This window comes from Felis catus, chromosome A1, assembly GCF_018350175.1.
Source record: "Felis catus isolate Fca126 chromosome A1, F.catus_Fca126_mat1.0, whole genome shotgun sequence".
NCBI lineage: Eukaryota > Metazoa > Chordata > Mammalia > Carnivora > Felidae > Felis > Felis catus.
The window spans coordinates 14,139,665-14,156,490 of NC_058368.1; the positions used below are offsets into that span (position 1 = coordinate 14,139,665).

Here is a 16,826-nt window from a genome sequence, read left to right on the forward strand (position 1 = left end):
TGAAAACTATTCAGACGATCTTGAAAACCTTATATTTAGTAATGTAAATTCTGACTGTAAAGAATATCAAAGCGCTAGGCCAACCAGATTGATCTCATACATAGTAAGGCATTTAATAATACATCTCTAAAAAGGAGTTTTAATATGATATGCAGGATGGCGCACTAAATTAGAAATAGGGAGGGGTGCCTGGGGGCTCACTGGGTTAAACATCCGACTTTGGCTCAGGTCATGGGTTCATGCCCCATGTCCAGCTCTATGCTGACAGCTAGGGGCCTGGAGCCTGCTTCTGATTGATTCTGTGTCTCCCTGTCTCTCTCTGCCCCTCCCCCGCTCACACTCTGTCTCTCTCAAAAATAAATAAATATTAAAAAAAAATTTTTTTAATTGCAAATAGGGAAATCCAGATTCTGATTCCATCATCAAGTGACTACACTGTATTGAGGAAATGATTTTATCTTTTTGGACTTAATTGTTTCATAGACAAAAGGTGGAAGGGATACGCCATATCTCTTCAAGGTCTAGTCTGGCTCTGAAATTCCTTTATCATAGTATTGAAAACTGTAATAATTATTGGAGATTAAATAGCTTCAAGTAATAAAATTCAAATTTGAGTTTTAAATGCAAGTATATGGAAAAAATTTAAAATATTCATTATCACCTTCGTTATGTAATTTTCAGGATAAATGTAACATGGCCCATATATCTACATTCAATCATACAAGGCATTTTTAGTTGGGAACAACGAATTTTTTTTCTGTTCCACTATATATGCCATTAAAATGATAGTTCACAAGCAGGATAAAACATTTTAGAAGCAAAGAATTTGTTGATGTAATTTATCCTACTATTTAATAACTCATGCAGTATTAGAAAAATATTTTAGAATGGTCATGATTACTAAGAATAGTACTTAAATTTGATACTGGGATGGATGCATATTTACATATCAGCATATAAACTAAAGAATGTGTTTACCATCTGAATTAAGTTGTTTTTGATGTTAAAAACACTCCTCCCCCCCCCCCCCCGCCCCAAATCTATACATGTGTGTGAGATGATTGGTAAACAATTGTTTTTTGTTTTAGAAAAGATCAAGTTAGGAAATCAAATGTTTCTTAAACTGGAATGTCATAAATAAATATATAGTCAAAATATAATACCTCTTATGTATTACTTTTTCCAAAATAGCCAAAGTGCTTTGTCCAAATTTGAGATAGTAATTTTTTGGTGTTTAGGGGGCAGAGGTGTGGCAGTAAAGCCATTTGCAGTTAAGACAAATTATCTTTCTCATATATAAATATAACGTAAACTTTACCTTTAAACACTTTAACCACTGTTGTATAGATATTTCTTGAAAATTTACTATGAAAATGTAAATAGCATTAGTCATCATGACACATATAAAGATGGGTAAAGACAGTGTTGTCTACATTGAAATTACAGAATAGTAAATGGAGATGAAATGTTTGCAAGAAAAATTTTCATACAAGATAAAGTGTGTTGAGTGTCAGAATTTTTAGTAAACTAAAAAAGGGGGGCTATAAAATGTAGGAAATATTTTTTAATGGTTTATGTTAATATTATATTTGGATGTTCATTCATATAGTTCCTTGGATGTTCCTTATGCCATTTCATATTGATATCCTCTATTTTGCCTATTTAGTTTATGTTCCCAGGTTATATAGTGTATGTGTGTTTATGAGTATATGTAAACATATGCATGTAAGTATCTGTAATTGTATACATCTATAAAATTGTTATAACTTAATTTAGGGTTATAAAATTTTGTGTTCCGCTTTTAAATTATATATTTAAATTTTCTTAAAATACAAAACAGTAAGTACAGAGAATTATTGTGATTTGCATAAGAGAATCCAATGAAATAAAAATTAATTTAAATATCTTTGTTTTAATTTGGATTATTGTTAGAACAGTTTTTTCATTAAAACTTAACCGAGCTATCACTTGAGTGCCAATATTCTCAGCTACTCAGAATTTATTACACTTTTGTGAGTATGGCTTTAAAAAAATAGAACTTTCCATTTGTTCTTGGTAGCATTTGTGCAAAGTGCAATGGGAGTGGAATCATTATTCTAAATTGCATAAGTAGAAATGAAATCGAGGCACACAAAGCATATTTCAATTCTTTTTAGGAAAAGGGTCTCTAGTGTAGTTAATATATGCAGTAGCTCAAGTACTATCAAATGTAAATGATGAGGTGATATTGATGAAAGGAGGGGATTGAGGTCTCAGGGGGCGCTGATGACGGATTGAACAGAAGCGGCCTTGCACTGCACGTAACTCAAGTCTGTCGTCTTCACTGCTCAAAGCCATAATGGGAGGTGGCAGTCTGAAATGAGTTGCCACGGCAAAGAGTATTATTTTTGAAATGCTTTCACACAAATCACTAGGCCCTGCATACAACTTAGTTTCATGCTTTAATGTCATCAGGAGGCACAAATTGGTGTGTCTAATTGTTTGCCACCTGCCAGCAAAATGAGCTGCCAGCCAGCCAGACGGGTTTGATTGTCTGTCAGCCATTCAATAGATTGAGAGTGACAACATCAAAAATTTTACTTCAAACTCTAGAGCTTTGAGCAGCTTTTCAGAGACATCATCCCCACAAGTGCTTCTGGACAACTGCATTTTTCAATTATATTTCCGATATATTGCTACCATTTGCCTTATCTGTCTTAAGGTACCTATAATTATATTATGAAGTATATAAACATATTTCTGAAGCACTAAAGTCTGAAATCCAAGTTATAACATGTCTTTTAACATCAGATTGAATTCCTTGAAAATAGGATCCAAGATGACAGGCCTTAGAAGCAAAGTCCTGAATACTACCAGTTTCAAACACAGAATTATCATGGGTCTCACCCTACCAATAACGTGTTTTTCATTTTTATCTTTAGTTGGAAAATAGCTATAGACTCAGTTGCTCGTTTCTTTGTAACTAGATCATACTTCCTAATAACACTGTGTAATCCCAGTGGAGATCACCTAGGATTTTACTTTTGTTAGCCAATAGTTTTTTGGTTTTATTGCAAACATGCTAACAATGTATTCCTTATACTCATTCTATACTGTAAATTGGAGAATAGCTTCCTAAAACTGATGTAATTTGAGTTATATTAACTTATGTTCCACATGGGGTGTTTCTCCCCACTTGGGATGTAGCATTTATGAATTTCAGTTGTGAATTTTATACTATTATTTTCTTTAGGTAGATTACAACATCAAATTTTAGAAACATTTAGATTTACCTAACATAAAACATTTTCTGTCAGTATTATTTTACCAGATTGTATTATGAGATATTATATAAATATTCTTATCTATGTATCTGGAAAGTGCTGATTCTTTTTCTCTCATTTCTTCCAGTCATCATCTGTGCACGTTTACGTATATGTCGGATTATACACTTGAGTGGCCCTAGCAAATGTGTATCTATGAATTGTAAAGCACTAAAACTGCTAGAGATTCTCTAGTTCTGTTTTATAGTGAAGAAATACTATGTATATGGAGGAAATACGATTATGAAATGACAACATTATCATGGTTTTATTTCTAACAGAAGCGCTTTAATAATCATAGAACACACAAGTCAAGTTACCAAGTTCTCCAACAATAGTGTCTCTTTTGATAGATCTAAATATAGATCTGTAGTCATAAAACATTCTAGCTGAGCTATATTTCTTCCGCATTAGTGCCTGTGTAACTTTTAGGTTGGGGTAATGCTTTTCTCTAAAACCACCGATTAAGCTTTATCCTATCTTTTATGTTAAAATGTAATTTTGTATATCCACATGATTTTAATCTTTTGAGAACTTAGTATATATCTGTGATTTAGATCAGTCTTAATTCCCCAGGGATTTCTAAGATTATTTTCCCCCCTCTAAGTTGGACAAAAGACACACACACACACACACACACACACACACACACACACACACACACACAAAGGCAGAGGACAATATGCTTCTCCATACATTTTAACTGTTACTATGTTTTAGAAAATTGTTTTATGCCTAGGATATCACATAAAACTTACAATTGTATTACTTCTCTAACAAACATTGATCTTACATGTTTATATTTCATCCCTTTTGATTGTATAATCCCACTTATGTTTGAATTACTAGGTTGGATAAGTTTGGGCAAACGAGTCTGTATATTTTCTCCCTAAAACTTTCAATTTCCTTGCTTGCAAGTGTTTTATTCTCTGAAAAAGAAAATCTCTAAAATACAAATTAAAAAAAGCAAGATCGATAGCCTTCATATTATTAAACCTAAAGTACAAGGTGAGGCCAGCTATTTTCTCGCTAGCTTTTTAAAATTAACCTTTTTAACATTAGTGCTAAAGATGACAGTTTAGGAAAGATAATAAAAAATATGTTTGCTAGACATGATGGGATCTTCCTAAATTGGTTTAAATTTATAAGAAATTGTAATCACTGCTGAGGACTTCAATTTCTGTTCCTATAGTCTCCTAATTTTTGTGAAGTGTTTTGCTTGTATCACTTAAAAGATGAACAAGTAATTTTAAGCCAAATTGATTAAAAGTCTGCCAGCCTTTACATTTTGAAGTTTCTGTGTTATCTAGCTACTGAAATTCCAGCTTTTATTATTCTCCAAGTGTCCTGGGTATGTTATTTTAAGGCCAAGTGCTAGAAGATGCCGTTTTGACCGAGCATGATTATATCCTAATATCCCCAATGTTGTTGCTTTTGTCTCCTCTGGCATTTACACAGACAATTCAGTGAACTGAAAAAAGTATCTCTCTTTAAAGGGTAGGTTAATGGGATACTCAATTATTTCTTATACACATTTTTTCATTGGAATTCTAAATATTTTATACAATAGAGGCATATAAAGCATGAAAATATCATAGCAGTAACCTTGTGATTTCTGATGAGCTACAATAAATTGTAATATTGCCCTAAAATCAGTAGTAAATTGTTTTTTTCCTAAGCTTCAGCTTTCTCTTTCAAGATAAATGTTTAACATTTATATTAGCCTTGTTAGGGAAGAGTGCTAATCTTAAAATTAGGGAAACTGGGTATTAATAATCAATCTGTTTGTAATTAGTTGTGTGATGTGACTTTTATTCTCTTTGGTTCTCTGGGACTCAGTTTCTCAGCATGTAAAATGATGCATTATTTCTTTGAAAAATCCCATAAATTTCCAAAATCCTATAATAAATGATGACCTTGTAATAGTCTCACAAAAAGTAGCAGGTACTTATTGTTGACTTTGGTTAAAAACTTGAATCCTAGAAAAGATAGGACATGTCCATTCCCAAAGCTATCACCTCACTTTAGGCCCTCAGTATCTCTCAAGTGGATTCTTTCTGTTACCGCCTAACCGGCCTCATGATTTCCAGGTGCCCTTCCGCCTTTCCAATATATTTTCCACAATTATGCCAGACTCAGTTTCCTTAAATGAAAAACTGACTAAAAATTCTGAAATAACTTTTACTTACCACAAAATAAAAGGTGAACTTCTTAGTTTGGAATGTCCTCACATTTTACTAGTCATAAGATCTGTTTTTTAGTCTGCTTAGTCTATTATGTTTTTTTCCTATCTCTTTGCCTCACTAAAGTTTTACTATTGAATTTTTCTCCTCTTGGCTAATTCCCATTGATACTTTTAGCTTCAGCTCACTGTTCCATGATAACGCACATACTTTAGTTCCTGAAAGATCCTGTGCATAACTGATCAGAGCAACTAATGAAATATATTGCACAGTTGATTTGTTGTTTTCTTGTATTTCCTCCAAGTATCTCTAAGGCATGGGTTATGTCTTACTTTCTTTTTATCCTTCAAACTTGTCAGTGAAGTATTCCTTTAACCTGTCAGTGCTCAGTAAGTGTAAAAGAGAAGGGAAAGGGAGCAGAAGAAAGAAAGGGATCCTTGTAGGGTGCCACAAATGATTATAAAACCAATTTGCCTTGATGAGTCACTGTTGAAAATCCCTTATCTTCACTATGTCACTTTATACATAGGATACATTTTGAAGTATACTGATAAGGTAGTAACCTTTTTACAAAATTCACAGAACTGATTAATGGGTACCCCAAGATTCTGTCCTTGAACTATTTCTCCTATCCATTTGCACTCATTTCTTTGGTGATTTCATTCGCTTTCCTGGCATTAAGTAGAATATGCGCTGATGATTCTGAAATTTATGTCTCACCCTAGTCCTCTCTCCTAAACTAGAGACTTAGCTCTCCAGCTGCTTATTCAGCATCACTATTTGGGTGATTAATAACTGCTCCAACCATATTTGTCCCTATCTTAGCTAATGGCAGCTCTTCCCTTCATGTTGCTTAAGGAAAAAACTCTTTACATCATCTTTGACTTTTCTCTCACACCCAATCCAGTCTTCTGCAAATCCTGTTTGCTCTGCTTTCTTAATATAGTCAAAATTTGCTTTTTCACCACTTTTATTTTGCCATTCTGATCCTAACTACCATCATTTCTTGCTTGATTATTATAGTAAACCCCTAAGTAAGTCTTCCTCCACTTGCCACTCCCTTTAAGTTTATTCTCAATACAACAGCCAGGATGGTCCTGCTTAATCTAAGATCATATTTTCTCCTTGTTCATAAGCTTTCAAAGGCTTCTGATCCCACTCTGAGAAAACCCCGATGTCTTTACAATGGACTACAGGACCCATGATCTGAGCCCCTTTTGCTTCTCTAGTCTCATCTCTTTTTTTTTTTAATTTTTTTTTCAACGTTTATTTATTTTTGGGACAGAGAGAGACAGAGCATGAACGGGGGAGGGGCAGAGAGAGAGGGAGACACAGAATCGGAAACAGGCTCCAGGCTCTGAGCCATCAGCCCAGAGCCTGACGTGGGGCTCGAACTCACGGACCGCGAGATCGTGACCTGGCTGAAGTCGGACGCTTAACCGACTGCGCCACCCAGGCGCCCCTCTAGTCTCATCTCTTAATAAGTCTCCACATCTTCTAGATTCATACTAGCCTTCTTCCTGCTCTCTTTGCCTGTGACACTTTTATTCTCTTCCCTGAATGTCTTCATAGTTTGCTCCTTCCCCCTTCAGTGTTTCCTGAAATGCTACTTTATTTAGTGAGTCCTTTCTTAGCCACCCTTCTAGTAATTCTCCTTATTTCTGTCTCCGTTTTATTGTTTTCACAGCATATACTGTATACTATATTTCCCATATACTATATTTACTCCCATATACTATATTTACTCATTCATGTTACTGTATCTTCTCTCTTTCCCTATTGGAATGTAAGTTCCATGAAGGCAGAGATTTTGTCTCTTCTATATATCACTATATCTAAGACTTTAGAACCACCTCTCATGCATCATAGTGCTCAATACAATAAATATTTGTTTAATGAAAGAATGAATGAATCGTAGGTCACACCCCCCAAATCTTTGCATTTGGGATAGGATGAATTCAAAGACAGAAAAATTTACACTTATATGTGTTATATATCACTCAATGTATTACAAAACATAGTTAACTCCTCAATGGAATATTTTGTTGAAGTGAGTTAGACTGAATAATTTCTTGGCTTGTGCTATTTTGATGATAACGTTTACAATCTTGGAATATGTGTGAGTTTTATGTAGTACAAAAAATCATCTACTTTATAGTTTGCAGTCTTAAGGTATGGAACAGAAATGTGAAATTGTGTGGAAAAACATGGAAAGAATTTTCTTAAGATAGAAAAATGCAGTTGGTAAAGTGTGTGTAGTACAGAGGATTGTAAGTATGCATCTGTGTGAATAGCAGATCTAGAAGGAAAGTGGAATATGTTAATAGTTTAGATTAATAGCTCTTGACTCTGTGGCTATATTTTTGAAATACAGGTAAGAATTATATGTTCACCCTATAAAAAGGGTACGCACTTCAAATTTTGTGTCTATTTAGGGTATGTATTCGGGTACCCGTTAGACTCAAAATGGGTAACCCCAGTGGTTACATAGACTACTAGGGAAGCCTTTTAATGTAGGTAGAACTGGTCAACATGTTGAGTAATAATGTGATAGAAAATTTTGTAAGAGCTGAAAATGTCAGTTTTCACATATAAGTAATTGCAAATATATAATATTCCACAAAATGAATGTGTTATGAACACATTGACAAGTGTACAGTTTCAAATTATTTGTCAAAATAGACTGTTAGGACAGAGAATGGCTTGAGGTATTAAGGAATGGGTAGTGTCGATGAAGAAATTATATTAAGGATAAGAATGTACAGTACTCTGATTCTAGTAAACAATCTGGCCATTATAATCAATGGAGAAATAGTGGACTGCTTAAAGTTGTAGGCTGAGAAAGAGGAATTAGTCAAATCCAGAGTCCCACCTCTCTCAACACAGCCCTGGTGACATCATCATCCTAGTCATGAACAAACACATCAGTAGTTGGAAATGGAAGCTCATAAAATTTCCTAGAGATTCTTCCTCCTGTTGGCCTTAATTTGATATGGAGATGTATAGGTGTTTCCTCTTTTATCCTTTGCATATACACATAGGATATATATGAAATATGTATGTGTGTGTGTGTGTGTATAAAACATTCCTTCAGATTTTTAAAAATTGCTGTAATTTTTTTATACCTTTTCACTATTATTTTCTAGTTTCTCAGCCTTCCCTCACATGACTTATTTTCTAGATCTGCTGTCATCCTAACTATTCTCTTATGGACATGATGCTGTTTATCATTATTCTTGAAATGTGATACCTAAAACAGCACCTAGGGTTTTGTTTATGAGGTCTGACAATCACAAAGCATGTGCTTCTTTCATATTGCCTACTGTTGCTGATGCAGACCCAGACTGCATCAGCACTTTGGGGAGCCATAGCAATACTAACGATAGCTAAAATGTATTGATCACTTATGATATTTCAGGCAAAGTGCTAAATATTTTATATGTATTATATTCTTTTATCTTTTTTAACAATATTATGAAGTACAAACAATCATGAGTCTCATTTTAAAGGTGAGGAGAATGGAGCATAGAGAGATTTACTTGCCTAATACCACACGGCTAGTAATTGTTGGAGGTAGAATTCTAACTCAGGTCTGTAGGTCATTAAAAAATGGGTTTTTAGTCACTCACTGTGCTACTGTATTTATATGTTGCACTAGCAGACTTTACTGTGAATGAATGGAGGCTTTTATAGTTTTCAGTTTTTTTGTAGTTTGGGATTAATGTTGTTTGCATTTTTTTACAAGCCATCACTACAGGTTGTTGAGATTAATTTTTTTTCCTTTATTCATATAACTAATTTTTCTCAATATATTTTGAATAGTCTCAGCACTTGACAAGATGCCTATTAGTAGTTTGTTGTAGAGTTTTTGCCCAAAGTTGGTAATGACCTATTAAGTGAGAATTTTTGGTAACAGCTTTCCTATGATCTACAGATCTGTCTCACAACACTATAAACCAGCCTGTGTTTCTTATTTTATCCCCAGGGATTTTAATGAGTTGTAGAAAAAATGTATTATAGTTACTAATGACTTTTTTCAAATCAAGAATTGATTTGGATAGCCAGTGAAATAGTGCATCTCAACATTAGTTTAGGAGTTTAGAGAAGAGTTTTGATGATAAACCCAAAATACTAGTTTGTTTTTTTTTCTATTCATAGATGAGTATAACTTGATACCTTACATGATGTAGGCAGAGAATTATTTCACTTTACCCAATGGTAATAATTACTAACATCTATAAGACATCTTATACTTGAAAAACCCTTTTAAATATATTCTAATTTAATTTCCCCAGTTATAGGTAAATGGCATTCATCTTGCCATTTTTGCAATAAGAAACTGAAATTTAAAATCACACAACTTGAGAGTGATTTAGATCTCAAGACTTAGTCTTCTCCCTCCACATCCTGTATTCTTTCCATAATGTTAAACTGCTTCTCAGTGTTATAAATGAAGGCATTAGATGAGGAATGGCCAGTGAAGGAGTTGAAAACATAAAGTGTGCCTTTGGTAATTAAATACGATATAATTGAGAGTTCAAGGTTGAGTCTAATGAATTAGACTCCACCCATAAAAAGAAAAGAAGAAAAAATACAGAAAGGGATAATGAAGAAATTTTTGACATAGTAAAATTATTTAAGATTATAATACTTTCGTCACAAAAATGTTTTAAGTACTCCTAAAATTGATAGTAATAATTCTTATAAATTTAGATTTTTGACATTGAAGAAATCCTTAAAGACATCAACATAAGTGTTTCTATGAAAAAAAAAGTTTTTAAGGAAATTTAAGCCATAGACTTACTAGAGAATGAGCCATTGATATAATTTCTTTTAAGTAGAGATTTTTAATGGGAAAATTAAAAAAAATAAATGTATATAGGTACATTAAAAAGAACTGGTTTAGATTGAAGAATTTTGTACTGTCAATCACTAGCTATCAAAGCATTACATTTGAGCTGACAACATCTTATACAACCACTTTCTAGATGAAAAGTTCAATGATGGTTGAGTAACCCTGGTAAGTATTTTTTCTTTGAAACCTCAGTGGTATAAACTTTGAGAAGAATGAAGTTTCACTACTTGGAAATAAAGATATTTATTTTGCTAGATAGTTTATCTTTTTAAATGACTGTTATTTATTATTTAAGGTTAACACAATGTCAAGTTCAGAAATTTTTTTGTGAAATTTATCTAAATATGCTAAAAAAACATGGGACACTCCTGTGTTCAAAATGTCAAGGCCTAAAAGATCTTTAACTGAGTGTCTTATGTATCATCTTAGTTCCTTTTCATTATAACAATTGTGAAAAACAACTAAGTTTTTTTCAGAAAAATAAAGTATAATTTTACTATGCTGTTAGATGTTACTCAGTATTCCTTGGTTCATTTTTAGGTTTACTATGAAGAAGCTTCAGAATTTGGCTTTCAGAATGTTTTTTTATGTTTTTATGACAACTTTACACATGGAGAATATAGTACAGATAAGAAGGATATTTTATGCATATTTTCCAAAAAAAACCCCTGCGTATGCAAAATATTCTAACTTGAGTACACATTTTTCCAGTTTTTCCAGATTCATGATTATAGCCAATGCCATCTTAAGAAAGGTTTGCAAACTCCAGATTCTACATAAACATTTGCCAAATGAATTAAAGTCAACACACTTCACAGTATATCCTAATTTTCATAACCTTTTCACCATTGAAATTGGGCTCAGAAGTTAAAGAAAAAGAAAGAAAAGACAATTGAATGGTGACTATATATATAATCTGCCACAGCAAGTTTGGATTTCATCTTAAGCGTTGTGTTTGTTATTTTCCATCACTTCTTTCTTTGCAGGAGTGTCGTGGTGCCTGTTAAGAAACCACCTCCCGGTAGTTTGGCTGTAACCACTGTGGGAGCCACTGCTGCTGGAAGTGGGCTGACAACAGGCAGTACCTCCAATATATTTGCTGCTACTGGAGCTACACCAAAAAGTATGATTAATACAACAGGTATTGTCCTTATATATTTTTGTGATACCTCATCTTTTTCTTTCTGTTTTCTAGATCTTCATTTTTCTGCTTATTTGATCTTAAAAAATTAAAATACCCTGATCATTTAAGATAATCATAGTCTTTAAGAAGGTTCTACTTTTTGTTACTATCTTTCAGAATTTGTACTTCTAAGACATATTTTTCAGTGGTCATTTTAGAGGGCACCGTTGGTTTTTGTTTTGAGTCTTCTCAAAACACAGTGCTATTTACTTTCAAAGTTAAATCAGATTGGTCAAAGGTATTTGGGGAGCAAAACCAAAAGATGATTTGAATACTGAAGTTTGATATGTAAAAATTAGTAAATGTATCAAGAAGATCACTAAATATGTTAGTAACAGAAAATAAATTTAGTGACGTTTACTGGTTGAATCCTAATGTATGTTTTTTGCTAAATTCTCTAAGGAAAGGCAGAGCTCCCCGAAGAACCTTGACGATATGCAAGAGCCTCAACTTGATGGGGAAAAAATGCATGTGAATAAGAAACATTATTTGACATTGAGTTAATTTATATTCTTAGAATACAGTTGTATCCAATTCATTGTCCAACATTTTCCTAATGATTCTAGGAACAGAAAATTCCAAATCACTACAAATTTTAAAAGCCTGCCTAAAATAACCTTTTTTTTTTTGTAAATTTCCATAAATGTTCCTGTTGATTATTAGCTAAATAAATCCTTACCCAAATCTTTGTGATTCCATTTTAGGTATTTATACAACGCAAGATGATCCCTGACTTTTCTTCCCTGACTATAGTAGCCTTCTCTTCTCCAAACTGTATAGCTTTGAACTTTTCCATCTATTATCATTATTTAGATTCTTCCCATTTTTATTAATTTCATAGCTCTTCTATGTGCTTTCTGTATCTATCTTGTTTATCATACCACCTGAGTCTGACATATCATGAACAGCACATTTATGGGGTTGTAGTAAGTAGAATGTACTCTATCAAGCATATTTATATTAGCAAATAAACATTATTAGTGGCATTGTATTAAAGAACTTAACATCTTTGATTTATCTATATTATAAGTAAATATATATATAAAGTATAAAGTTTTTCTATACATTTTATAATCTTATTCTTTATACTCATTCTGCTTTCTAGAAATATGAAGAAACATATTTTTCTTTTACCAAAATATACATCAAAAAAAGGGTTGAAATTTTTTAAATATGCCAGTGTAGTAGAAAGAAGTCTACATTTGGTGTCTATTGAATAGGTCCTTATTTTTAAGAGATAGGTTAAAGGAAAATTAAATTACTTATTTTTAATCTTTGTGTGAAACAAGTTATGGTATTTTATTATAATGTCTATTTTGTGAATTAATAGATGTTGGAAATGATGGTAGAAAAAGTTTAGTGATAGCATAAAGTGTATAATATTACAATGGAAAATAAAATGTAAGTAAATTAAATATTCTCTTCAGAAATATATATAGACAGACAACGCACACACATCCACATTTTGTATGCCAGCACCTGAACTGGGCCCACTGTACAGTTTAGATTTTGGCAAATAGATGCTATACAAAGGTTGTAGCAGAAATCCCAGTAAGCAATTCAGCTTTACGGGATTAGTGTGAGATAAGATAATATTTAGGAACACTAGATGTCCCTCAACTCCACAGCTCTTTAATGTACTTACATGGTGTATTATAGAAAAGTCTGTTCCAAAGTGGCATCTTCATATCGTTGAGGAGAACTCATTATTTTAAAATCAGGTACAATTATGTTCATTATAGCCCTTCTGAAAGCAATCATTGTATCAAAGTAAGCATTTGATGCTGCAGTGCCACAAATTTATGCTCAATTTATTGTAAACTGTATCTTAGTAAACACTAAAAATTTATAATATAGAAGTAAAAACAAATTTTTCGCATCTGAATTTGAATTGTTTTATCAGCCTCATTTTATCTAAAATTATTTTCATTTGTTGGTGTCTTTTATTTATACCCCATTTGTAATATGTAGTTCTGTTAGATTAGTATACGTAAATAAACTGGATTTTAATGCAACAGCTATTGTTTATACTTATCAAAAGTTATTAGTGTACTAATGGCCAAATGATTTTTTATTTATTGAATTCTGTTTGACATTCAGATGAGTAACTCTTCAAAATCAGATAGTAATGATATAATGAAAATGGTTTTGTTAAATAAATTTATGTTTAAGGCTAAAAATTATTATTTTGGGAACAGGTGCCGTGGATTCAGGGTCCTCCTCCTCTTCCTCCTCTTCTAGTTTTGTAAATGGTGCTACCAGCAAAAACCTTCCAGCTGTACAAACTGTCGCTCCAATGCCAGAAGATTCGGCCGAAAACATGAGGTACACATAACGATTTGTTTATATTCATCTTACAACTCCACCCCTAAGCATAGTGAAACAATACACAGTAAATACAAGGGTAGAGTTAAGAATTCTTGAGAATGGTTAGTTATGAATGTTGTGACTACGTTTCATAATTGTATTGTTTTGTTATTTTTGGCTAGTTACACATTGTATCAAAACTACTTACTACATTTCAGAGCCTAAATAGGGATCCTGAGTGACTTTCAGACATTGACTTTGCTGAATTTATAATCCATTGTCGTATAACATGCTACTATTTTCAGTAATGTAAAAACATGCACAAATGGTGACATGATAAAGTTGTGCATCTTTGCTGTGGCAATGAGTTTAAAATACAGACTTTCAAAATAACTCTGCAAAGTTACATGTAATATAAAATATATGTAATTGGAACTTGAATAAACATTTTCCAATTACATGTACAGTATTATATATTACATAGATATTGTTCATTTCATAAACAAATGAACAAACATTACCTTTTTTATCATGATTAATAGATAAAAATTATTTATAGTAGCATGTGACAAAAACTCCTACAAGAGACTAGTCTACACTCTTAGAGTTAAATTGCACACACACAGGTATGTGTGTGTATTGACATTTCAAATTCAAGTATGACACAAATACAGAGTGTACAAGCTCAGTGAAACAATGAAGACACTCATGTTACCATCACCCAAGTGAAGAAGTGTAATGTTCCGGGTACCCCAGAAGCCCCACCTTGTGCTCATTCCCAGTCACGAATCTTGCTCCTCTTCAGATTCATAACCCTGACTTTTAATACCAGGTTAGCTTTGTCTTTCATGAGTTTTATGAAAATGGAATTGTAACGCATATATTCTCTTGTCTGTAGAGTCTTTTGTTCTGCATCATATTTGTGAGATTCATCCATGTTGCATGTGGCAATAGTTTGTTTATTTTTATTCCATCTTTATTCCCTTGTGGGTGGATACTATAATTTATTAATCAATTTTACTGATAATGGGCATTGGGATTTTCTAGGTTTAGGCTACGACAAATAATGCTGCTTTATGCACAATAATGCTGCTTGTACATTACTCTTCGGTGTACCACACGTTTGCATGCACATCTGCTGGGTAAATAATGTGGAGTAGAGTGGAGTAGTATCGGTTTTATCAGATAATGCCAGATGGTTTTCCAAAGTGGATATGAAAGTTGACTACTTCAGCAGTGTATCAGCGTTCCTGTTTCTTCCTATCTTTATTGATACTTAGTACTGTCACTCTTACATTTTAACCATTTTGGTGGAAGTATCTCCCTGTATTTATAGTTTGCATTTTCCTGTGATTGATGGGGTTAAGCAACTTCTTACGTATTTATTGGTCTTTTGGTTTTACTGGTTTGTGGGGTTTTTTTGGTTTACTGGTTTGTGGCTATTGAAATCTCTTACCCATTTTTAAAAATTGAGTTGTTTTTCTTCTTGTTATTAATTTGTAAGGCCCTGTCCCTTTGAAGATTATATGTCATTTGTATATATATCTTCTTTCTGTGACTTTTCTATTCATTTATACGAGCTGTTTTGCTCCACAGAAGCTGTAATTTTACTAAAAATCTGTCAACAAGTGCTTTTTCTGTTGTAGATGAAATCTTTGCCTACATTTCCCCACCTTATCTTTTGGCTGCTTTATTATTTTTCATATTTACATGTATAGTCCATCCAGAATTGAGTTCTGTGTATTTAATAAGGTGGGAGTGATATGGGTGTCAGGATGACCCAGCATCATTTATTGGAAAACCTCCTCTTTCTTCCCATGCTCTTCTGTTTCATCAAAAAACAAGTGTCCTTTAGGCTGGGTTCCAGTTTGCCACTCAGTTCTTTGTCTGTGTATTCTTGTGCCATTCTGTCATAGTTAGCTTTAGGTTTAATAAAGATCTTTATCTGGTTGAGTAAGATCTTCCCATCTTGTCCTTTTCTTTTTCAAGGAAGTCTGAGGTATTCTTGATACTTAGAGTTTCTATTTAAATTTTAGAATCGGTTTGTCAGTATCCGTATTTTAAAAAACTTGCTGGAGTTTTGGCTAGGAATAGAATTCATGGATCTATTGCAACTATATCGATCTCTATTGCATCTACAGGTCTCCTTCAATAATGAAATTTTCAGACCATGAGCATCATATATTCCATTTCTTTTTAATTTTTCTAGTAACAGTATTTACTTTTCTATGTAGAAGGCTTACATATTTCCTATTTGATTTATTCTTAGCATTTTAATATTTTGTATTTGTATTTTTTTCTCTCATTTCCAAATCAGTGTTATTGAGGCCATTTGTGTATAGTTGTTTCAATTTTAAAAAACCTCATTCAAGTGTACCTTTTACTGAGTTTTGATTGGTTTAGGTACCCATATAACCATTGCAATCAAGAGATAAAATATATCCATCACCCCAGAAAGTTCCCTTGTGTTCCATATGTAATTCCCTCCATCTTTGCCTCAGGCAACTGTTTATGTGCTTTTTAATATTGTAACTTAAATTTGTCTTTTCTAGGGCTTCACATAGATGGAATCATGCAGAATATGCCTTTTTGTGCCTGTCTTCCTTCACTCAACTTTTGAGATTCTGAGACTCATCCATGTCTTTTTGTTTATTTCTGTGGGCATTTAATAGTCAGTGGACCTTTGAGTACAAGTCTTGTATTAGACATAACATTCTCAGGTAGACAACTAAAATTGCTGGTTGTGTAGTAAGTATATGCTTACCCTTCTAAGAAACTGCTATTAACAAAGTGGTTGTATCATGTTATATTCCTGTCAACAATGTATAAAAGTACCCTTTGTTCTATATTGTTGTTGACACTGGTATGGTTAATCTTTTAAATTTTATACTTTATAATGACTGGGTAAGCATATCTCATTAGGTTTTATTTTCGATTTTCTTAATGATTAATGATAGGAAGGTGTTTTGTTTGTTTTTGTTTTCTCCTGTGCTTAT

At 32.8% G+C, this 16,826-nt stretch overlaps 1 protein-coding gene across 12 annotated transcripts in view; it reads left to right on the forward strand.

Moving 5' to 3' along the window:
* Positions 1 to 16,826, forward strand: part of NBEA (neurobeachin) — a 684,640-nt gene that overhangs the window by 252,413 nt on the left and 415,401 nt on the right. For 11 of the 12 annotated variants that reach the window (XM_023250717.2, XM_023250724.2, XM_011286341.4 and 8 more), the window contains 2 exons: positions 11,327 to 11,481; positions 13,722 to 13,848. In XM_023250717.2, the coding sequence (XP_023106485.1) occupies positions 11,327 to 11,481; positions 13,722 to 13,848 (282 nt within the window). The remainder of the gene's footprint in view (positions 1 to 11,326; positions 11,482 to 13,721; positions 13,849 to 16,826) is intronic. The other variant, XM_019825374.3, reaches the window with a different exon arrangement.